The sequence below is a fragment of the Scardinius erythrophthalmus genome, assembly GCF_964197995.2.
Source record: "Scardinius erythrophthalmus genome assembly, chromosome: 5".
NCBI lineage: Eukaryota > Metazoa > Chordata > Actinopteri > Cypriniformes > Leuciscidae > Scardinius > Scardinius erythrophthalmus.
Genome location: NC_138225.1, coordinates 38594038 through 38619500, shown reverse-complemented (window position 1 = coordinate 38619500; position 25463 = coordinate 38594038). Strand labels below are relative to the sequence as shown.

General features: G+C 39.1%; 2 protein-coding genes across 2 annotated transcripts in view; one reads left to right on the top strand and one right to left on the bottom strand.

Moving 5' to 3' along the window:
• Positions 1-25463, top strand: part of zswim7 (zinc finger, SWIM-type containing 7) — a 109339-nt gene that overhangs the window by 79464 nt on the left and 4412 nt on the right. The gene's annotated exons all lie outside the window — the stretch shown is intronic.
• adora2b (adenosine A2b receptor) lies at positions 9963-22895 on the bottom strand. Its single transcript, XM_081366532.1, has 3 exons — positions 22763-22895; positions 22094-22567; positions 9963-11967 (listed from the first exon to the last, which is right to left on the bottom strand). The coding sequence occupies exons 2-3, from the start codon at positions 22411-22413 to the stop codon at positions 11238-11240; spliced, it is 1050 nt and encodes a 349-aa protein (XP_081222658.1). The 5' UTR covers positions 22414-22567; positions 22763-22895; the 3' UTR covers positions 9963-11237.

The window sequence follows — 25463 nt, the reverse complement described above, 5'->3', positions numbered from 1 at the left end:
TGGAGAGTATTTTGGAGGCCTGTAAATAATGATAAGTAAAATGCGTGGAGCACCTTTCAACACAATACCCAGATATTCGAAAGAAGGGTAATTCCCAAATGATATTTGCTTACATTGATAGATATCTTTAAAAAGAGCAGCTAGACCCCCACCTCTCTTAGGTGGAGGTCAAATTATTAACAAATAATAACAAATTATTTATCTGGAGCTTTTATCCTGGGATGTGTAAGTTCTTTTTAGGCTACACATAACTTGAAAATACTTCATGACATTATATTTAAATGTGTTTTAAAGAAGGAAGCACATCTAGCCTAAGGAGTTTGTTCGTGCTCCATCTATAAAAAAAGGGAACTTATTTAGTGTAAGTTAAAGGAAAAGTTTGCATTGCTCATTGAAATACAAAAAAAAAAAAAATGGAACAAGAAAGAGGAAGCGAAAGATACAGAAATATATGTAGGATTGAGTGCGAAACAAACACAAATGAATCTTCCAGGTGAATTGTTCAAACATAATTTCTCACAAAACTGAACATTCCAGACACCAAATCACCAACCCCAGAGCCATAAAAGAAGGCTCCAGCCAGCCAGTCTCCGTTGACCAACGAAAACCCCCAGCTAAGAACTTTATGGCCATGCAAGCTTCAAAGAAGATGAGCCCAACTAAAGAAAGAACTGGTCAATGTAAGATAGCTTGGAAAAGAATGATTGGCTCAGAGATAGCACAATTCAGCCCGATCAAGATAACAGCAGAAGCTGCTCGAGCCCACAACATTCCAGACTCCCCCCTCCGTAAGGACCTTTTGATAGACCTCAGGGTGTAAAATCGTTTCAAACCACAGAGCTGAGATTTTACCTATAACATAAATAAAATCATTCAAGAACAATTTTCAATGGACTTATAGATCAAGCATCATGCAACGACATGATTCTATATTGTTCCTACAATAGATGGGTGTATCTGATATGCTTAGATGCCATACAATTCATGTAATTGTTATAATTGTTAGATTTTTTAATGAAAATGTGTTGTGTTTCATATCGATATGATCATATGTCCTTAATTCAAAGGATGGCTTGATTGAAATCTGTGGAAAATGTTTCGGATTCTTATAATAGTAATAATGTCTTAGCTGTGGCCTCTGTACTCTTTGCTAGAGCTTAGAGAGTAAGGAGAGCACAGATAAGCTTGATTTATGATAAGAAGTGAAGAGAACGCCACCTCCTAAACAAAGACAGTGTCTAATTGGTTAGAACTGATCCAGGAGGCTGGGCGGACATTTGAGTTTAAAATCTTAACACCAGAACAAAGTTTAGAGTTTCAGTGCAGAACCAAAAATGCAGCGGGAGATGAAGATCTAAGACAGACCAGTAACCATGTAAAACGCGCAGACGAAATAACCCGAATCAAGATCTGAAGAACATGGGTTAAACAGCTTCATTCAAGCCATCATCTACTCTTCTCAATTTCCTTTCTTTTCTTAGTTTCCTTTCTTTTCCGTTGTGAGTCTCGGTTCTAAGTTAAGTTTTGCGACAAGATTTCGAGCCACGTTTCTTCTGCAAAGCCAGCTTCAAACAAAGACTTTCATTCCGCCAGCACGCCACGTGACTGACCACGTGACCCAGACATCAGGCACGGAGACCAGCCAACGAACGGACCGGGAAAACCCTTTACACGCAACAACAGGGAATCCCCAAAAGCAAAGACAAGCAAGTACTGCCTCCAGACTCTTAAACTGAACTGGTGTATTTGATACTGATTTAATAACCTAGGAAACGATAAAAGGGTTAAACTAATGATTGATGGTTCATTCAGGTTGTGTTTTATAGCCTAAGTGCATAGAAACTTGGGATTACATCATCTCACTCTTAAACTCACTCTTAAAACTTAATCTTTCCTTACTCTCTTTCTTTCTGCAACGCGTATGAATGTGTCTGTCTGTGTTATATATTAGTTGTATGTGTTAGAATAATCAATAAAGTCTTGTTTGTATTTTAAAGAGAAATATTACTTGTGTTATTGTGCTTACAAATTTAATGTCTTAAACTTCTGATCTAAGTTACCTTGCTAACTATATAGTGTTTCACTATAGTTAGGATATTTATATCCGTTGCAGAGTTGATAATTGCAGCCAGTTCAAATGAACCGCGAACGAGTCATTTGCTCGGTTGTAATAAGTGACTCTTTTGAATTCCCTATAAATTAATTAATAATTCCTTTGAGCTAAATTGTAATCACTACAAATTACAAATATCTTACATATATCAGGTGAAATGTATATCCATGCGATGACGTCTTGCTGCGTCACTCCACCGATGCTGTTACTGTATATGTCAATTTCACTTTCCATGTTTTGCAGGAGTGCCATATTGTCTAGAAAATATTACTTCCATCAGTTAAATATGATGGAAGTAATATTTTCTAGACAATATGGCAAATGCCAATGGAAATTGGAAACCTATATTGTATTGTGTACAATTTACAACCTGCCAATGACACTGATTGTTACATTTTCTGCCAGTAGACAATTTACTGGCAGAAACAACATTTCCTATTGTATATTGATTCTGCACATTTACTTATGGTAGCAGAACTTCTTTCAAGATGTAGATAAACTAGTTATTTTAGAGTCTTCAATGCTTAGTTTTTTCCCCCCTGTGTGTTTGAGACAAGAATTTGAGAATGTGGTATTTTATAACGAGATAACGAGTAGGTCAAACTTTATATTAGGTGTCTTTACTACAGAAAAATTGTTAGGTACAATACTTAATGTGTTCAGGTTGTTCTATTGAGGTGGAATACGGGTAAGATTAGGGACATGTTTGGTGAAATGGGTATGTTTAAGGGTGGGTTAAAGGGTAAGGGATGTGTCAACAGTGTCAACAATTATAGATGTCATTACAGAAATTAATAATAGCTGTAATTACATGCAGTTATTTTTTAATTACAAGTACAATGTAAAAACGTGTATGTACACAACAAGTGCATTGCATTGTAATGATTAATTAAAAGTTTAATACATAGTAGTTAAAGACATTTACTATAGTGGGACAAATATAATTAATTTTGATTTGGGGGACTAAAATATGGTAAACTCTAGCTGATATACTGTAGTGCAAGTCAGACTAGAATCATGGACTTTGTTTCTTTGGCTCAGTTAAAAGTGTGTTTATTTGAACAAAGGCTGCTAGTATACTTTTTCTCACAACACACACATACAGACACACGTTTTCTTTTTGAATAATGGGGCCGCTGATATTTAGCAGCACAGTTGAGCTGAGCTAAATGGTCCAACTTTCATATGAAGAGGGCACAAAAGATACAAAACTGCTTTTATTAACAAAATAATTCACCATACATAATGTATTTACGTTAAATAACAAGACTCCATTTTTATGCTAAAGGTTTTTGTCGTGAAACTATTTTCCAACATATAGAGAACATCACAGTGTATGTAGATTAGTGAAAAATACACGTCAAAAACATACACATTTTAAAGCACAGATTTATTTATTTATTTATTTATTTATTTTTGCTCCTCCAAAGGCAGGAATAAAATTCAGTTACACTGGACTGGTTAAAAAAGGCCTTTTGTTTCACTGCTTTCTCCAGACAGTACTTCAGCAAAGGAATAAAACGTCAGCTAACAGTTGCAGTGCAGTACAGATTCGTCTCCATTGGAATGTCCAAGATGTCTGGCACACTCCTGTAGTTAAGCCCTTACGAATAGTAATAAATATCTTTATTTTTTACATCATTTAGAAGCTACAAAACACAAAAATGAGAGCGTTTTTCTTCCCCTCAATAAATAGAAACATGGCTTGACTGTTGGCACAGCTGTGGATGTGCACTCGTTTGGGGCGGTTGGAAAAGGCATGTCATTGTCAGGGACAAACGCATCATTGCATCTGTCAGTTTGAGTTGGGTACCAAAACCAGAGCTGATGAAATTACATACACTGTCTGATTCAGCTGTTTCTAGTGATAAGTAATTTGTTTACACTAAAAGAAAAAGAATGTGACACAATCTCAGCCATGATCAATGATTGTTAATATACAGCTACAGTATTTGGACCAATGAGCTTTCATCCTGGACCTAGGGCTACATGACAGAAATAGAAATTAATTGAATGAAAAAATATATGTCACTTGGTGGGACAAAACCTCTTGCTGCTTTGTCGTATCACACCTGGACACAGTGTTCAATTCCCTCCCAAAACCAAAATATAATAACATTTCCTTTATTTCAAAATGACTTCTAAATGTGGGCTCATTAACTGGTGAGTTAGATCTTCAACTGTGTGTCCTTATTTTTAAAAACTGTCTTGAACTGATGCTATCAGAACATCTGATAGCCAACAGCTACATTTACATGCATTAATTTTCATTTGACTAATTCTTTGGGTGCATGTAAATATATTTAGTGATGTCAGTTTCTACATTTAAAACAAACACTGATTGACTTTTAGAAATCATTTTATAAAAACCTGACAATGCAAGAAAACCCCAATTACATGAAATTTGAAATCGGTAAATTTTGATGCCAAAACATAATCAGACATGCACAAAAAGACATTGAACTTTGAATAAACCACCATAAAATGTGCTTAAATTGCACATTGGGCTTAAATTTTGCTGAAATTGTAACCAATACTCAAAAGAACAGTTTAAAGCACTGATATGAACTTTCACTTGGTCAGGTTTTAACAATATAACCTGACATACATAATTAGGGCACAATGTAAATCCACTCAATTTTCTTTAGGATCTCTTCAGAAGACACACCAATATAAACATTTTATTTATTTATTTTGCCAATTTTACTCGGCAGATATATAGTGGCGAGTGAAATAATTGGCGAGGGATGGAGATTGGGACTTAACCTATACAACAGCTCTCAGTTCTCTTACGAGAGGTTCTCTCGTATTGCGTAAGTTGCTTACGCTACGGGAAAGTTCTCTTTCTTCGAGATCTGAAGCCAAAAAATTATCCTTAATTTTGTATTTATTGTCAACGCAGTGCGGCAGCCGGCAGACCATGGCAAGCTGTATAAGCGTGCTCATTGGCTGCCCGGCGGCAACTGCTTAAGCCTACCAGTGAGCCCTGCGTGACGTCACAGCCAATGAGGGTGCTTTGCGCCCTCCACACCCTTCTAACCGTCAAGATGGGTGTGGCCAGTGTGTATATAAGGAGGGCTCACAGGCTAAAAAATCTGATTTTCTTGTCTTCAGCGAAGCTCATCGCATCACTGGATCTTGAGAGCCGTCGCCGTTGAAACCAGCGACCAGCAAGCCTAGGACAGCGCCTGAGGAAGCCGGCCGCCTTCGCCGCCTTCAGCCATCCGTGCCTGCTACGCTATCCGGCGACATATCCTTTTATTACTGCTGTGTGTGTTCGCCCTGCGACACACACTTTCTCTCACTGTTCTAAAGAGCACGATGCGTTTTTGTCAAAATGCCTCGTTTTCCCTGCAAATTTTCTAGAATAGAATAGAATAGAATAGAATAGAATCGGGCATTTATATAGCGCTTTCATATGTACTACTGTACACCCAAAGCGCTTTACAATCATATCAGTACTTCAATTGGCTTACTTCAATTGGCTTCAATTGGCGCCCTCCACACCCTTCTAACCGTCAAGATGGGTGTGGCCAGTGTGTATATAAGGAGGGCTCACAGGCTAAAAAATCTGATTTTCTTGTCTTCAGCGAAGCTCATCGCATCACTGGATCTTGAGAGCCGCCGCCGTTGAAACCAGCGACCAGCAAGCCTAGGACAGCGCCTGAGGAAGCCGGCCGCCTTCGCCGCCTTCAGCCATCCGTGCCTGCTACGCTATCCGGCGACATTTCCTTTTATTACTGCTGTGTGTGTTCGCCCTGCGACACACACTTTCTCTCACTGTTCTAAAGAGCACGAGGCGTTTTTGTCAAAATGCCTCGTTTTCCCTGCGAATTTTCTAGAATAGAATAGAATAGAATCGGGCATTTATATAGCGCTTTCATATGTACTACTGTACACCCAAAGCGCTTTACAATCATATCAGGGGATCTCTCCTCAACCACCACCAGTGTGCAGCATCCACTTGGATGATGCGACGGCAGCCACAGTACAACGGCGCCAGTGCGCTCACCACACACCAGCTATAGGTGGAGAGAGGAGAGAGAGTGATAGAGCCAATTCAATGTAAGGGGATTATTAGGAGGCCATGATTGGTAAGGGCCAACGGGTGGAATGTGGCCAGGACACCGGGGTTACACCCCTACTCTTTACGAGAAATGCCATGGGATTTTTAATGACCCACTCGCTCTAACCAATAGCTAATGTATTCTCCCCTGTGGCTCAGTGGCGGAATCTTATACTTTCGCGCCAGAGACCCGTGTTCGATCCCGGCTCTCGCGGCAGTTAAAAATTCATGTTGTTTTCGCGGTCAGCTTTTCTTACATACAGAAAGCGAACCCGCTCTCCCCCTTGTTGGGCCGCGCAGATTGCGCCGTTTACAAGGGATGACAGAGCGGACGGTCACGAGCAACGTTCAGCGCGCACGCCTCACTCACCGGCGAAAAGAGGAGAGAGAGTGTTTTAGTCCCGCTGTGGCCGGACAAACCGCCAATTCTCACACATTTCTCAGTCCCCTCTTAAGTTCAGGCGGCTGGAAATTGCTATTGCTATTGCAGTATTGCTATTGGATTGCTATTGCAGTAAACGAGCCTGTTTTAATACACGCACGCCTGCAAACAAACATGCTCGCGCTAACCAAATGCTAATGTATTCTCCCCTGTGGTTCAGTGGCAGAATCAAAGGCTTTCGCGCCAGAGACCCATGTTCGATCCCGGCTCTCGCGGCAGTTAAAAATTTGTGCTGTTCCCTTCTCCGAGCTCGCGGCCAGTTTTTCTTACATACAGAAAGCGAACCCGCCTCTCGCACCACTCCTACCCATGGTGCTCGAGTATTTATCTAAACACGAGGGAAGAAAAGACGGTTAAGTCCCGCTGCGGCTGGACCACCGTCAAAGCTTCACGCTCTGTCAGTCCCCGTTGCCACGGCTACTGCAGATGTTTACCTTGCAGCCAACGAGCCAGTATATCTACCCGCTCGCCTGCGCGCAACCACCGTTCTCAAGGGCCAGAGAAATCTCAAATGAGCATAATGTCTGGTTGCACGGCTCACGCCGTATGTGTTTCAAATGCAGTGAATGTGCCCACGTTTCCGTGTTCACCCCTGCACACAAGCACTATAAATCCCGTGTCTCTCACAGAGCCCACTCTCATAAAGCAGGCAGAAGCCGCTCGAGTGTTAAAAGTAGGTCACGTGTCCACCTCACCGTGCCCACACCTACTCACTGCCCGCTCTGTCACACGGCCTCTCACGACCGGTCATGTTTTAAATGTAAGTCCTGTGCCCGCCCTCGAGCACTCACACATACTAACGAACGTTTCGCCCCGATGCCGCCCTCGCGCCTCACACTATATGTTCCCCGTCCAAGCCACCGGGACACTGTGTAAAACGGCCAGCAATCGCTGCGTGCGATCCGCCGTATCTAAGCACCAAGAGCGCGCGCACTGCGCCCGCCCCTCCGTTTCGAGCTCTCGAGCCCGCGACGCGCGGCGATCAGAGCCCGGAGGCCATTCTGCCCCTGGCTGCACACGCAAAAGCGTGGGAAGCTATTTTAGGCGCATCAGAATGGGTACTAAGCACAGTAAAAAAAGGGCTATACTCTGCAGTTCACTCGCCGCCCCCCGCGCTTTCAGGTGCGTACCGAGACGAGAGTGAATAGAGAAGTAGCACATCTACTTCGAGCAGAAATAGCGACACTTCTGTGCAAAGGGGCTATAGAACCAATTCCCCCTTCTATGAGCGAGTCAGGCTTTTACAGCCGTTATTTCCTTGTTCCCAAGAAGGACGGACCTCTCAGACCGATTTTGGGTCTGAGATATTTGAACAAAGCTCTTATGAGAAAACCGTTCAAAATGCTCACAACCAGACAGATCCTCGCACAGATTCGCCCGAGTGACTGGTTTCTCTCTCGATCTAAAAGACGCGTACTTTCAGATCCAGATAATACCCCGTCACAGGCCATTCTTGAGATTCGCCTTCGACGGTCAGGTATATCAATACACCGTCCTGGCGTTCGGCCTGTCTTTAGCACCCCGTACATTCACGAAGTGCATGGACACGGCTCTCGCTCCCCTGAGAGGTCGGGGAATGCGAATTTTGAACTATTTGGACGATTGGCTGATTCTAGTACAGCCAGAGGCCGAGCTCATCGCCCACAGAACAGTGCTTCTCAGCCACCTGGAAAGCCTGGGGCTCACGGTCAACTGGACCAAGAGCTCATTAGTGCCCAGTCAATCAACCTCTTTTATGTGCTTATGTACTGTGTGGGCCGCGCTGCTGGCCGCACTATTTACGTTGATGTATATAGACCGGCTGTGCCGCTCTATCTTATATACGAAGTGAAGTGCTTTGTACATGTGTTGGCCCGTTTCTCCGACCGGCCACCTGTTTCAGCGTGATGTTTTCCCCGGTCTCCCTGGGATTCATGTGCTAGATGCTCGGCGCGCACGGCGTTGACAAGGGGTTCCCGTAGCGTAAGCAACTTACGCAATACGAGAGAACGTACTCGGTTACCTAATGTAACCTCGGTTCTCTCTAGAAGAGGGAACGAGTATTGCGTAACCTGCCGTGACGCGCCACGAGCTTTTGTGCTTCAGACAATGAAAACCAGATTTTTTAGCCTGTGAGCCCGCCTTATATACACACTGGCCACACCCATCTTGACGGTTAGAAGGGTGTGGAGAGCGCGAAGCACCCTCATTGGGTGTGACGTCACGCAGGGCTCACTGGTAGGCTTAAGCAGTTGCCGCCGGGCAGCCAATGAGCACGCTTATACAGCTTGCCATGGTCTGTCGGCTGCCGCACTGCGCTGACGATAAATACAAAATTAAGGATAATTTTTTGGCTTCAGATCTCGAAGAAAGATAACTTTCCCGTAGCGTAAGCAACTTACGCAATACTCGTTCCCTCTTCTAGAGAGAACCGAGGTTACATTAGGTAACCGAGTACGTTTTTCAATCATTTTATAATCCATATTTGTAATACTTTAATATGATCAAGGGCCTCTCTCCAAATCTGTGGTTATACTGTAAAGGTGCTTGGTGATTTATAGAACAGTATACAAGTATTGACAGTACAGAGCATTATGATATATCCAGTTCCAGTGGTGACACTGTAAATCTCTCTCTAGAGGAGACATTCTTTGCTCCAGGTCAGCTACTGTTGTTTCAGTCTGGGTATTTTGTCACATTCAATAACAAATGTGTTCCTAAGGGCTGTGACACATTAGACAGACAACAGAAACATGGACATTCACATCTGGGGACACTAATATAACTGAGCTCCAAATGTCTGAGATCACAGTGAAAATCTGGGATTCAAATCTAATTTTAAATGACATTTTTTAGTTTTTTCTCAAGCTCCAAAAATGGCTCGTTTGGATATTGTGAGATTTTAGACGTCACACGAGCAAATCTATTTGCATATGCCTGCCTCCAGAGCAAGATATCAACGAATAGTTTGCACCACCCACTGGCATTCAGTGGTTTAACGGCTGACACTTGCCTACAAGCGTCGCATCAAAAGCAAATAAAAGCTTATTTGTATACAGTATACAGATGCCTGTTCACTTTCTGACGTACTCCACGCACTTGAGTCTGCAGTCAAGAGGACAAATGAAAGAGTAAACGAAAACATAAAGGAACGATTGTTTTGACGCGTCCTGTTCAAACAGCTCATTGTGTAAAGACTTCAGAAGGATACCAGCATCAGGAACGAGTGGATGGTTTATTTTTAATGGCATTGTGGATCGCGTCGGAGGATTATAAGCTTGTTCTGAGAATTTGACTGCATATTATTTTGTAAATGAGGCACAATGTAATGAAGAGCTTGCAAAGAAACTTTTGTTGAAGCAGTCAGCTGTATTGCCTTGGCTGACAAGTATACAAATGGCTGAGGGCAGAAATATGCTAATGCGGGACAGTCCGTCAGTGGTCGTGGGCGGAGCATGAGCAATATGACATAATTTTGCTCAGAAAATCCAAACGGCTTGGTTATTGAGACTGTTTAGGCTTTTTGAGGATTAAAAGGAATGGAAGTGAATGGATTTTTTCAATGTATGGTGGTTGTGTCCACACACCGCAAAGACACATTTATATGCAAACACCATATAAAAGTGAATTTTGCATCCGATGACCCCTTTAAAGGAGCCGCCCTTAAAAACGGGTCATTTTCAATAGTTGTCTCAGATTTTTGGACCCCACTGTGTAGATGTTAGAAAGTAAGAGAGCATAATGGTCATGAAGTAACAGGGCCTCCTTCAAAGTTACATTTATTTGAAATAATATTTATTCGTTTTTATATTATAAAATAAAATGACAAAAATTCAGATTAAGATAATTTGACACTTTTTGTCTTGTAATGCCATACATTTTGAGGTGTGCCTGTCCAAATACTATTGAGGTCACTGTTACAGTATGTGTATTGAGATTTCTGAGGGAGTCATTTTGGTTTCAGATATGAAATTGAATTTAACTGAGCTGTGAATTGACCAGTACTGCTACTCCTTGAAAAACGTGCCTTTTAAATAATGAAAAGTCTAAAAGTGTGGTAATTTTTCATCATTGTCTGTGTACATGGTTTTATTATGGATTTTCTTTCTGATATGGGTTCATAAATTTGCCTTTATCCCATGTATATACAGATTGAGGAGCAGTCTTAGTCTCAATCATTTAAAAAAAAGAAAAGAAAAGTCCTAATACATTCAAGCACTCAGAAACGGTTTCTTTGTGTGCCCTGTTCGACGGTGGTGTATTCAGCTGATGTGCCTTATAATTTCAGATTGATCCTGTGGGCTGTTATACAGACGCAAGATCATTGAAGATAGAACTAAAGCTGCCCAAGATTACTGTTTTATTGTTCTACAGGATCTTCATTTAGGTTTCTCATATATGTGGTTCAGGTCATTGTTCAGCATTTCCAGAGACACACTGACAGCTCTTAGCTTTCATTCCTGTGTTAATAGAAACACTTAGCTTGACCTAAGGCCGCTGCTCAAGTTTGTTAGTGCTTGGAAATGCAATCTATAAATAGCCATCGCTATGATGGCCACGCTAGCCATCATGATTATGACAATGTTTGCAGTTAATTGGCCTGTAAACATTTCTCTCAAAAATTTTGACAAAGACTTCTATAGCAGAGGGTCAATGGTCATTGTAATCTGGTCTCTGTGAATGCTGCTTCCAGTGGAGCTGCGATACAACTCGTCCCGTCGACAAAGGAAATGGCGGTTCAGAATCTTCCTAAAAGTGAATCTGAACTCTTGTATACGGTAGGCGTAGATAATGGGATTGACGGCGGAGTTGGCGTGCGAGAGGATGATGGCAGTGTTCATGATGAAACTGGGTTTCTCCAGCTCGCTGTAGAAGAGAGTGAGGCAGTTCAAGATGTGCACAGGCAGCCAACAGAGAGCGAACAGGCCCACGATGATGGAGAGCGATTTAGCGGCACGAATCTCCCGTTGCAGCAGTCCATGGTGGTGATTCTCGCCATTACTCACGCTGCATTTGAGCTCGATCTGATGTAGCTGTTTACGTGCTACTGTGAAGATCTTAATGTAAATGCCCAGCATGATAAGCAGAGGCGGCAGCACACAACCAAAGAAGTTGAAGTACACCATGTAGCTCATGTCCACTACGTTCTCGAAGAAACACTCGAGGCAGCAGCTTTGCAAGAAGCCCGTTTCCATGTCAGCAGCATCACTACTGTTGCCAGTCTGTATAGAGCAACTTTCGTTTTTGGAGCAGGACAAGTCTTTACGGTTCCAGCCCACAAATGGGATGAGTCCGATGATAAAGGATAAGATCCATAAAATGGCAATGATCTCTCTTGCCCTTTTCCCTGTGACAAGCTCCTTATACCTGTACAGAGAAACAAAGATGAACGAATAAAGACTTATCAAATTTTGGCTAAACATTTGGCTTGTGGTTGAGTTTATTATATTGTACACTGGGGTCCAAAAGTCTGAGAATACTAGTAAAAATGCTTCTATTTTGCATTTAAGTGCATTAGTAAAATAAATACAAAATAGGGATAATATAAACCAAATGATGTTTTAATGCATTAGAACATCTGACCATCTGTACAAAGAGCCACATGATCAGTGTCACAAATTCACTTATTTGAATAGTGACCTAGAAATATTGCAGAATATTAATTATTTCTTCTTCGGTTTAGGCCACAGTTCTTTTTTATAAAATCCTAAAACTTTTAAGGCTTCAAACAAATTCCCAGATTCCCTATAATTTTGGATCCCACTGTATATACATTCATTTAATAAAATACCAAAATCTTAAGTTTAAAAATTACATCTCACACTGTAAATTTATTTCCTTATATATTTCACTATTTTTATATTCTGCTCTGAAGTTTCAACAGATGTATTCAAAATAAATATACTTACAAAAAGAAAAGGCCACGATGTAGTTGTCAAACTTTAGTAGTGAACTATACCTGTGGTTACTCTGCTAGAATACCTGTGTGAACTTTGATTTGTAGTGGATGTATGAAGTCAGTTCCAAAAAAAGTAATTGCAAAAAAAAAAAAAAAACTCAGAAAAGGAAGTTAGTTCTGATAAAAAGCTTGTGAAGCATTTGTTTGTAGCCAGTAGCATTATATTTTGTCTATAGTGTAATGACATTCATGATTGTTTAAGTGTGACTTGAATGTCCAACTACTCCTGTATTTGTATAGATATAGTAAATTTGAGAGGACGAGAGAGAGGAGAAAAGAGCTTAACATAAACACTAAAGTGACTGATGGCTTCAGCTTTCACTTGGAGGCACTTCATCAGGCATCCTCAGACAGCTCTGATTCTGCTTCTACTGATGGACTTAATGAGTAATACACGAGGTGCATTATTCATCGCACCCACCACCATAACCTTTCTCTGAGAGACCTGGACTGCCACAGCTGTCAGTGGTGCTGCCTCAGTGACAGATAGAGAGGGGGTTGGGAAAGCACCGATAAAACAAGTTTGCTTGCAGATATCTACATTATCTTGCACAAGCGTTACTGTTCCATACATTTAGGGCAGTGTTGTTATTCTTAACTAAAACTATAAGGCTAAAAATAGTTTTTGGTAAACGAAATAAAATATAAATATTAGACGAAAAACTTAAAAACCCAAAGTGAAAATTGAAATTGCAGTACTAAAATGACTAAAACTGAAAAGTAAAGCTGTTCATAAATATTAACAACAACAAAAAACAATGATAAAAGTACATAAAATGACTAATACTACAACTGAAATGAAAACTGAATATATGTATATATATATATATATATATATATATATATATATATATATATATATACATACACATGAATATTAATTAAAAATAATGCAATAACACTGGCTTATTGATTTAAACACACCTCTTACTGATCAAACTTTGATGCATAACTTGTCCTCCAGCATGTGTGCCATATTAAACTGTTATGTACTCAATGCTAAAAAAAAAGCAAGCAACTGGACTAATGATTTTCATTTGGGAGATAGAACAGTTTAAAAAAAAAAATCGCATAGACTTACACGAAAGGAGGAGTCATTTACAGACAAGAACATCATGACAGTGATTTGGGGGTTGGTGTTTTGACTTGGGCTAGTTGTCACCTTTATTTATATAGCGCTTTATACAATACAGATTGTTTCAAAGCAGCTTTACAGTGATAACAGGAAAATGAATCAATAATGCAAACAGAGTTAATTTCAGCTATACAGCAACTTTAAAAGAAAACAGTGTGATGGTTCAGCTGAAGTCAGTAAACACCTAGCGCCCAAAACACCCTAAAAGCGCACTGTGACCACCTTAGCAATTCCTACATGCATCATGGGAAATGGGAAGCTTAGGAATAACACTCAGTCACCCATGGCAGCATCATGGCTTAATGTGTAGTGCATGTGCACTTACTGCAAGGACATTGCTTTGACTTGTAATTCTGCACATTATTTTCTCCATCCTTGGCTTTTTTTGTAGTGCATAATTTAAACCATACTATCTAAAATCTTTGTTTCAGATTCAAGAATACATGATGTAATTGCATTTAGCTCCAAGAGCACAGTCTCCTTTTGTTAGACACTTCTTTCAGCTTTAACACTTTTTTCTATCTCTCAGTGCCAGCTTCCCTTTACTCTAGGGCACATGAATGGAGGGAAAAGTGGATTAGTTGTGGCATGACAACAACCCGCTGGCATCCCAATCACCCTCTCTCTCTTTCACCCCTTCATTCTATCCCGCACACAAATCCCTCCTCTAACCCTTCCGTTCTTCAGCTGCCTCTCTTCCGCTTTAAACCAAAAATCTCTGCCAACAGGCTCTAGTGTAAGTGAAAACAGTTTACACAATGGCACTAAAGGGAGAAGGTCTCAGCCGCTTTGCTCTTAACAATGTGAGCAGGTGCATTAAAAGAATACTTAGCCCCAAAAACAGATTATGTTGCCAAAGAAAAAAGGCCAGCAGCATTCCAAACTCCAAATAATTTTGATTCCAAACACTCTGTAATTAATGATCATTGGTTAAGGGCATTGTCCTAAATTCCCACTGTGACAAAAATCACCAATGTTTTTTTTCACACAATAAAAAACAATAAAAAAAAAACCCAATACATTGACCCGTTCATTAACCCACTTTGCTGTAATGGTTCACTTTGCTGTAACTTATTTATGACCAATCAATTTTTTTAGGGTCATTGAATGCTAAATAAGAACATTAAATGGATAGATAGTTCATCCAAAAAAATATATTTTTTTCAATTACTGTAGCAAAAAATCACCCTCATGTTGTTCCAAACCTGTATGACTTATATATATATATATATATATATATATATATATATATATATATATATATATATATATATATACCTCTCTCTCTCTCTCTAGGTAGATTATGACAGAATGCAGAAGGCTAATTTTTGGGTGAAATAACCCTTTAAAGAGAAGCAAGTAAAACAAAACAAAAAACACACACAGAAGCATCTGGCTGTATTAAAAACACATTGTATGATGTGTGAACACATATACCACTGAAAGTCCTGTCATTAACCACCTCTTCTTACATTGAAACCAGTTAAAACCAGTGACTCAGAGGAAAAAGATGCTCCTAACTGATTCAAGCCTACACTTACATTTATATAATAGCAGCCTACTGTTTTAGGAAACTTGAACACTATTTAAATCCTTCAGCCAGAGGACATGCAGCTAAACAGTCAGCACTGAGATTTTGTGTTTATACGCAGGAAAAGAGATGAAGAGAGACAGACAGATGAGAGCGGAGAATGTGTGCGTGAGAGAAAGACGTGGTGGTCCAGTCTGGTGAATGAAAACCGAAGTGGGAATACTGTTTGGCAGCATTGTGAGGAAACTTGGTTCCTCTTGGATCATCTACTAACAGCGATCATGCCAAAAGCCTGTATTTCCAGTAACTACGGCATAACTAGAAACATACGTTCATCTTGCCCATTAAACAGTGAGAGTCTAACAGTGAGATGACCACCCAGGATCTGAGATGATTTGGAGTGCTCTGAAAGGCTTTCATTAAAGTCACCTACTATAAGCATTTCCTTATTTTATTTATTATCATTGTCTAATGAGATAGGTAACAGTAGATAGATGCGTCTGAAAATAGGCTTTCCTATTTCATAGTTTGAAATATTTAAAACTTGAAGGCTGATCACCAGCTGATACCCAAAAATCCTCTTCAATTATACGCCTTTGCCCGCCCACTCGCTGTGCTCCTCCTCCACTTTTCCTTGTGGAATCCAGACGATAATTCATAATATGACGTTGTAGCCAGGGAAAGGTAACTAGTGCTTATCACTGTGATGATGAGTACCATGTGAATTTAGTTTGGTTGAATGAGGACATTGCATTGTCCATATCTAATTTACATTCTAATTGCTTGTCAAAGGGATAGTTCACCCAAAAATGAAAATTAATTAATTTCTCATCCACGTCTTCCAAACCCATAAGATTTTCGTTCATCTTCGGAAAAAAATTACAATATTTTTGATGAAATCTGAGAGCTTCCTGTACTCTCCATTGACAGCTACACAACTACCACTTTGACACTTCAAAAAGTTCATAAAGAGATCGCAAAACTAATCCATATGAATTGAGCGGTTTAGTCCAAATTTTCTGAAGAGACTCAATCACTTTTTAGGATGAACAGATTGAATTTAGGCTTTTATTCACATATAAACATCCATCAACTCACACATCAGATGTGGTAAACGGAAGCTCAAGCATGTTCGCTTGACATGCAAGAACCAATGAGGTTCCAATGTGGTACGCAGCACGCTTGAGCTTCTGCAAGAACCAATGAGGTTCATTCTCATGTGTTACGCAGCACGTTTAAACTTAAGCAAGAACCAATGAGGATCATTCTCATGTGTTACACAGCACATTTGAGCTTCAGCAAGAACCAATGAGGTTCGTTCTCATGTGTTACACAGCACGTTTGAGCTTCTGCAAGAACCAATGAGGTTCATTCTCGTGTTATGCAGCACCTTTAAACTTCAGCAATTATGCAGCACGTTTGAGCATCCACAAAAGTTTGTTCTCGTTCGTCAAGCAGGTTCGGTTGAACTTTTGTTTATGACCACTGATGTTTAAATGTGAATAAAAGCCTACATTAAATCTGTTCATATAATGAGATTGTGTCTCTTCAGAAAATTTGCACTTAAAGGTACAATATGTAAAAATTTTGTAATAAAATATTCAAAAACTTTTGTTTATGTCCGCTGATGTTTAAAGGCACAATATGTAACTTTTTTGCTTTAAAAATAGCAAAAATCACTATATCTATGTTATATATATTTTTTAGTTGTGTACTTATATTATCCCGATTGTTTCCAACAACTTTTAAACCAGGAGAAATTTTAATTTAATTCGAAGACACGACACGTTTCTTTATTTCCGTTTCCGCTTGTACTGCCATGGTAACCAGAGCCCTCTGATAGTAACCAAGGCGACAGACGTGGACAATGTAGTTCGCAATGTCTATTTGCACGCTGTTGTTGTTTCGTTCAAACATTATGGACCATGGCAAGCAGATTTTGGATAAAAAAGGAGAACTAAAACGAGAATCAATTCAGCGCGGTGTTTCCGAGATGCCTAGAGAGCTCCCATAGACAGTATATAAACGAGAGCTCCACGTCCGAGACTTCGACCGCTTCTACATGTACTTTATTAAACAGGTGAGCACATTTACATAAAACTAATCAATGTTATATAGTTCAACAATGATAAAATGTTAGAATTAGAGCCCGACCGATATATCGGCGGGCCGATATTATCGGCCGATATTTATAATGGCCGATAGATTAATATTTTAAAAAATGCAGCGTGCGGCAGAGCATATGAGCGGAGTGGAGCGGTGAGAATCTCCGCTCATTGCTCACTGAACTGTTCACCCCTCCGCTCCCCCGCTCAAAGCTACATCAGGCCGCTCTGCTCATTTTCGCTCAGCGCTCAACGCAGTTTGCTTCGCGCTCCACTCAAACCGCCCCCCTAGGCTAATTATAAACGTTTTCATTATGATATTATTAATTTTACTTTACTAAAAAGATCTGAGTTCTTCCTCCACTGGTAGATATTAGAGAAATTAAGATTGAAAATAGAAGATAAGGTTTTGTCAGTGACACTTTTGATATATTTATTGATACAAGTTATGTTTTAAATAACGTGACTAAATTAAAATACAAAGTCGTTAGTGAAGATTATGCAACAGTATTTAGAATATAATATAATATAAAATGCAATGCAAACTAGTTTGGTTACAGTTCAAATTCTCATTCTATCATTCACCCTGCCTCCATTACATATCTTTGCCACACAAGTGTTTGATCACCACATTTGAGTGATCATTGCAAAACGTTTATATATTTATTCTGTTTATACTGTGTATTCTATATACAGTACCCATCAAAAGTTTGTACACACCAATTGGAAAGTGTGTCCAAACTTACTGTACTATAATACACATAAATAATATTGCTACTGTATTATAATATACACATAAATAATATCGGCCGATATATCGGCATCGGTGCCCAAAAATCCATATCGGTCGGGCTCTAGTTAGAATATGATCTGTATCTTATTCTAATGTTGATCTAGCTTACTGCTAGTCTCATACAGACAAACTAACACATACATTTCAACACATTTAAATGCAGTTTAGTGTGATAGGTGTAATGTTAGACCAAGTGAAACAGCGCTGCGTTACCTCACAAGTTTAATTTGTCTAATAAACTGACCTGTGAGTTGTAATTCTGCACTCGCGTGTAGTTCGGTAGAATGAAATGTCCATATTACTTTTATATCCACGGGACTCGCGTCGCGTGCGGAGCTGATAGCTGTCTCTTAGCAATCCTGAACTGCTTCATATCACAGTCATGATAAAAGCATCGATGTATTCAGTTATCCATAAACATTATTAGATCGGTCGGCTTGACGTTGACGACAAGATCCATAATTCTTAGCAAATGTTGCGTAATCAAACTATGCCTTTGTTATTGTAAGAGGTTAGCGACCCCTAGCGGCGAAAAAAAAATGACATACTGTACGTTTAAATGTGAATAAAAAGCCTACATTAAATCTGTTCATATAAAAAGATTGTGTCTCTTCAGAAAATTAGCACTTAAAGGTACAATATGTACATTTTTTGTAATAAAATATTCAAAAACCACTTTCACAGTGTGATATATTTCATGCAGTTGTGTACTTACAGTACACTATCTCAAAAGTTTCCAAGGATTTGTAAATCCAGAGAAATTCCAGTTTTTAATAATGGCTCGTCCCTGGTCATTGTCACATATCAATGACGTAATATCCGCGCTATCCTCGGTTTCCGCTTGTAGAAACCATAGACATAATAAATAGAAGCCTCATTAGCGTTTTCAATGGGCCGCTATACGTAAGCCTCTAATAAAGAATCTATGTATGCATATCTATGATACAATATCTTGCAAACCTTTATATCTTTAAACCAAAGTATCTTGTGTTGTTCAGTCATCATGGTTCCCAATTATAGATTGGCGAGGACAGAAAATCCCAAAAAACGTAAACATAGATCAACTTAGGCAAATAGGCTTTGGGAAAAATGGAGAAATAAAACGAGGATCAATATCGGCGTGGCGTTTTCAGGATGGGGAGAGCTTTGTGACAAACTTGTACTTGATCTGTCCATTGACTCGTGTGTTTTAAAAGACAGGTAAGGGAATATATATTATTTATTGTACACTATAGTTATATTGCACTTTGTTTGTACTTCAGTATTTTATCAAGTCTAGTGACCAAGTCTATGGCAGTGAAATTAAGTATGTGTTGCACAAAAATATTTAGCCATTACTTGCAAATACTGTGGGTTTGTTCAAATGTACTTTTAGTACGATGCAGCATTAACCCACCAAATCATTTGACAAATAGTCACATATTAGTAACAGGCTAATATAGCATTACATTTCACGTTCCTGGCAGCTAATTCATTATGATGACATAACATAGTGTGATCAAACGTACAGGTAATACAAAAACTAATTTATTAGCTTATATATAATTTATATGATTCGTGAATTCTATACATCTCTGGATAAGGAAAACAACATCTCCAATAGTTCCACTCTCCTTCATCAAGCTTCATCTTTGTTATTGTTTTGAAAATGCAACCTCTGGCGGCAAAAAAATTACATATTGTAGCTTTAACTACTAAATTCATATGGATTAGTTTTACGATCTCTTTATGAACTTTTTGAAGCGCCAAATTGGTAGTTGCGTAGCTGCAACCAAATAATCCATTAGTAATCCATCGGATTGACGGCTCGGAAAAATTTTGATCGGATTGAAAGGAGTGGTTTATTCCTTTTCTAATCCAATCAAGAGGACATGTAAACACTTGATCGGATTGAAAACCGAAACTGAAAGGACTCACATGTGCAATGACATAGAAATAGCGTAATGACGTATTGCGCGCGGAACAAGCTGTTCTTCGTGTTGAATAAAGTGTCATAAAAATTAGTTTCCCGTCATTCTAAAATTCTCCTTTTACTCAGCGTCTGTGGAGTGGAGCAGGACAATGTCCCACCAGTCCTTGTTTCGGATTCTCATCCACAGACGACTGGTTTTGGGCGCGGGGAGGGGCATTTTTACAGCTTGATAAATATAAGCAGCATGGCACAATGGTTCATATGCTCATTGTCTCCAAATTATGATTAGAGATGGATATTAAGTCTGCTGTTTAAAACAAATAAAGATTTGTGCAAGGTGCGCATGTCAAAAAATCAATTCAAAATCAAATGTCTATAAACAAAGCACAGAAACTATAGTACAGAAAGCTCTCAGATTTCATCAAAAAGATCTTTATTTGTGTTCCAAAGATGAATGAGAGACTTACTGGTTTGGAACGACATAAGGGTTTGTATTAATTACAGAATTTTTATTTTTGGATTAACTATTCCTTTAACTGCTAAAGGAATGCTTGCTTATCTCTTCTAATTTGCCATAATTTGTGGCTTGGTTTAGTCATTTTTTTTTTTTTTTTTTGGTCAGGAATTTTAATAACATTAGGTATGATCAAGTGTTGAAAAATGTAACTTTTGTATTGATGAAGTTAATTTGGTTAGTAATTGATTGAAATTACCATGGCAAAATAGTGTTTCAATGCATAATGCCTGTGTCCCAATGATGATCAAATCTAGAAAAGCCCCTGTTCCACACTATCATCCAACACTGTGAATCCAGAGAAACTGCATTACCACAGGACTTAACACAGTGTTGGTTATGGAAGTGAAACCAAGGCCCTGCAAATTCAATTTCAGTAATTGCTACAGCAATTACATGCACATTTGCTTTGTTTAACAGTCAATATGTAGTTTATTCCTTTCTTTATTCTTTCCAATGATTTCCACTTATTCAGAAGAAATAGGACAGCACGAGCAACACTGAGCAGTGTTGAAAGATGTCAAAATGTGAGCTTCAGATTTGACATTTACATTTTAGCTAGTTTAACATTCAAAGAGTAAAAAACAAAACAAAACAAAACAAAAAAACACTGCTTCTTTACCTTGGTCCTTTTACTGCGTGAGACAACCATTCAAATAATTATGTGCAATGCAACGATAAGGAACTATTTATTTATTATGTAGAATATATATTCCTGATTTAATTGTAATTTAGAATTGCCACTTAGATAAGTGGCGATTTGTCTCTTTGTTTTAGAAAAGTCTCTTTGTTGACCTTTTTTTTATTCTTAATCCTAATCGTTAAAGTTTGTTGTCATAGCCCTGTCCTTCATCATCAGGGGCTTCTTCTTTGACAACAAACAACCTTCGTTTCAAACGCCCTCATGAGATTAACAGATTAACACAGATTAAGAAAATCAGACCGATATATCCATTTCAGGAAGCCGAGTTTAGCTTCAGTACTGTGACTGCGTGTGCCATCTTGACTTCTTGGGTCCTGTGTCCTGAAAAGTCGTTCATTGTTTTAACTTTGATAAACTAGATGAACTTTTGCAACGAATTGCAACAGACGCACGAGCATCAAATTGATCCCAGTAGGCTGCTTTATCTCAAAGGTGGTTACTCAATATAACCGCCTTTCAGGAAAGATGATAGTAATTTTTGTGTGTGTTTGAATAAACTAAATAATTGTTACTCGATATAACCGCCTTTTAGGAAAGATGATGGCCATTTTGTTGTGTTTATAAAGATGAATAAACTAAATAATACTAATGAAAAAGGTAAAGTACTGCTGAAAATGCCAAATACATTGAAGAACAGATTCATGCCATGCTGTCACGCGCGGAATGTTGTACACGCGCGTGTAAATGCCATAGCTTCTTTCAAAACAGCTGTTAAACTGTTTAGGTATATATAGGTACGGCTTTTTACCATTGTAATTTAAGAACCAAGAGTCATAAATAGGTAGTAATTAATAATTCAGTGACAATGAAAAGGAAATACTAATAAGAGTCAAACACTCACCTCAGGGGGATTTTTACAGCCAGATATCTGTCGATGGCGACCGCAAGAAGACTAAATATTGAACTTTGAGTCAGTACCAGAACAAAACACGCCAGGAAAAGACATCCATAAAAGTCTGAACGCAGACCAATGCTTATAGTGATGGCAAAAGGGATGGCAAGACAGCCAACCAGAATATCTGCCACGGCTAGTGACACCAGAAAGTAATTGGTGGCGTTCTTGAGAGTGGAGTTGATGGCCACTGCCCAGCACACCAGCACATTACCAGCGATTGACAGTACGGCGATCACCAGCTCTATAGCGATGTACAGAGAATCCATTGCTGCACACTTCACAGAGAAACACCTTTAGACTAGTTAGGCTAGTTTAGGCTAGTTAGGATGTCATGAGTCTGTCACTCTGTGGTGCTTGCCCACTGGTAAAAGAACAATAATCCACCGATCTCCAAAGTTTGTGATTTGCCAACACGGCCATCTGTTGGTGTAAAAACAACAACATTATTTGCATTATTTCCCTGAAGAGAATTATTTAAAACCATTAGAGGCAGATAAAGATACATTGTATAATTTCTGACAGATTCCTAGGAAGTTCCCACTGACAAGCAGAAAGTTATTACAGAAATTCACAATAATCTATGGGATTTGGAAGAGGTAGTGTGCAAATACTTACCCTGAAATAATTCAGAGCTGTTTTTATTGTTTGACGTTCCTCTTTAAACTGGTTTGTATCTGTGTCTTGTGGTTCATGTTCCAGAAGCAGTAGGGAAGTAATGTGACGCACCGTGAGCGCAACACATGGCTTTTCAAGAAGCTCGCGAAAAACAGACAGAGCTCTGACTGTACATCACAGCTCATGGCCACGCCTCAACCGCGCGAGCGATGCGCTGACACACACACACACACACACACACACACACACACACACACACACACACACACACACACACACACACACACACACACACACACAGAGAGAGATAACTGATTTTACATCAGCAATTCCTAAATAAAACACTCATTCAAGTATGTCCGCTGACAGCTATGATAAAGAAAGATTATTGAATTGGATGAAGAATAAATCTAGAAAAACTAGATTTGTCTTTCCTCAAATAAATTATATATAGGGGAATACCAACGTTCTGTGGTAGTAGCCTATAACTTTTTGTTTGTGGTTTGCTAGTGGTTGTTTGTTCTAGATCTCTCAAACTAATACACGGTAGCCACATTTGTCTACTACAAATAAAACTCACTTGGACATGTAGGCTACTACACAATCACAGATGAATGTCAAATACAAAGAGTTGTGTTGTTGTAACAACCTATACCCTGGGGTGAGTTGTAACAGTGGGGAATTATTGAGAGGTGATTTGCTGAAATAAGATAAGTTGTTTTTATATTAAAATGAAAGTCCTAAAATAAATAAAATTAATGTTTTTTGTTTGTTTTTTTGTCACTTTAAATTGTTCACTTTATTCAAAAGTGATTATTCTTTATTCTTCAATAAAATTCTTGCTTAAATTAGATAGTGTGGATTCAACTTTCAAATCCAGAGCAAGAATGATGTCACCTTAAGGTCACTAAAGCCTATATTTGCATTATAATTTCTTTGTTAAAATGTAAAACAAGTTCAGATCGCAAATACCGTACATCTGTTGGAATTTATTATTCAGCCTATCTCTCTATATTTCAAATTAGTTATGTGGTGTGCGTTAACATTCTCCCTGACTACTCAGGCTACTCAATTAGAAAGTGGTGGATTTCTAATTGGCTGCAATAAGGTCGTCGGACTTGATTGCTTTCCCCTATGGGGAGGAGAAGGCTTTAGATGGGGGAGACTGCAAGGATTCAGAGAGGTGGTGACTAATGTGGGGAAAGTGATCTCAAAGCCCACTATAGGTAGTAGAGTTAGGGCTGTCTGCCTTTTAGTGACACCGTAACCTCAGTGTGGAGAGTACTGCTACTCATTCTGTTCTACATGGCTGATTTCAGGACTGTTTGCTCTGCCAACATGAGACGCTGACAACGCAGACTTTATGTGTTTGTCAATGACTGATGCTGATTGTGAGGAATAATCTTCTCCCTCGTTCTATACACCCCGTGGATGGGTCTGCCATTGTATTTTGGGAGTATGCTGGCGTGGATTGCAGTTGTGTGTGTGTGTGTGTGTGTGTGTGTGTGTGTGTGTGTGTGTGTGAATGGGGTGTTTTATGAATGAATTCATTGGGATTTTAGTTCACTGGCGTGTATTATCACTGCGCACCCTCTAGTGTCATTTTCTTGTTGCCTAAATCATTTAAAGCATGATATTGTAGTCCACTGCGTTGTCATTTTGTTGGTCACATTTATTTATTTTCTGACATTTGCAAGTATAGCATAAAAACAAAAAAAATCTTACACTTCTATCAACGACTTTAATGTCACTTTTTTATTTTACAAAGTAGAAATACAAAATTGAAATAAATAAAAACTAGAAAAAGTCTGAATGGAGACAAGTGCGTTTGGGCTAAAAAATATTATAGACCAAGTGAACAATTACTTGGTCTAGTGCAAACTCCTAATGCAGTGCTGCCTTACACATTCTGTACTGCAAAAAAGGGGGAAACACTTGTTTCACACCATGTTTACTAGCCCTAGTAAAATCTGTTTATCTATTAGATTAGATAGATTCTATTTTTGTCATTATTGACATTTTACATTGATTTAACTCTGTTAACTTAGCCAATAGATGTTTTGTACAATAAGAGTCTGATTTTCTGAAAATTGAGCTACTACACGTATTTCTGAGAAGATATGAGTGAAGTGACAATATTGTGTAATTGCTAAAGATTTACATTATGAACTCTGTATTTCTAATTAGTCTGTCTGTAACAACACACATCTGTTTTACTATTTCAGCACAACTTTTTAAAGGTTTTTAGCAGACCTATAAAAACTGATGCCAGTATGACTCCCAAATTGTAAAAGTGCACCATTTTACTTCTGCGTAAATCACATGAGAAAATCTAAAATATTTTTTTATGTTTTGTGAATGAAAATATTGTAGGACATTTGCCCCTGAGATTCATTTCCAAAAAAGGTGATTGTAGCTTTTTAATTCAAACAAGCAGGTCCTGACTCTCTGTGGTCATTAAAAATCCCATGGCACTTCTCGTAAAGAGTAGGGGTGTAACCCTGGCCACATTCCACCCACTGGCCCTTGCCAATTATGGCCTCCTCCTAATAATCCCCATCCACTGAATTGGCTCTATCGCTCTCTCTCCTCTCCACCTATAGCTGGTGTGTGGTGAGCGCACTGGCACCGTTGTACTGTGGCTGCCGTCGCATCATCCAAGTGGATGCTGCACACTGGTGGTGGTTGAGGAGAGACCCCG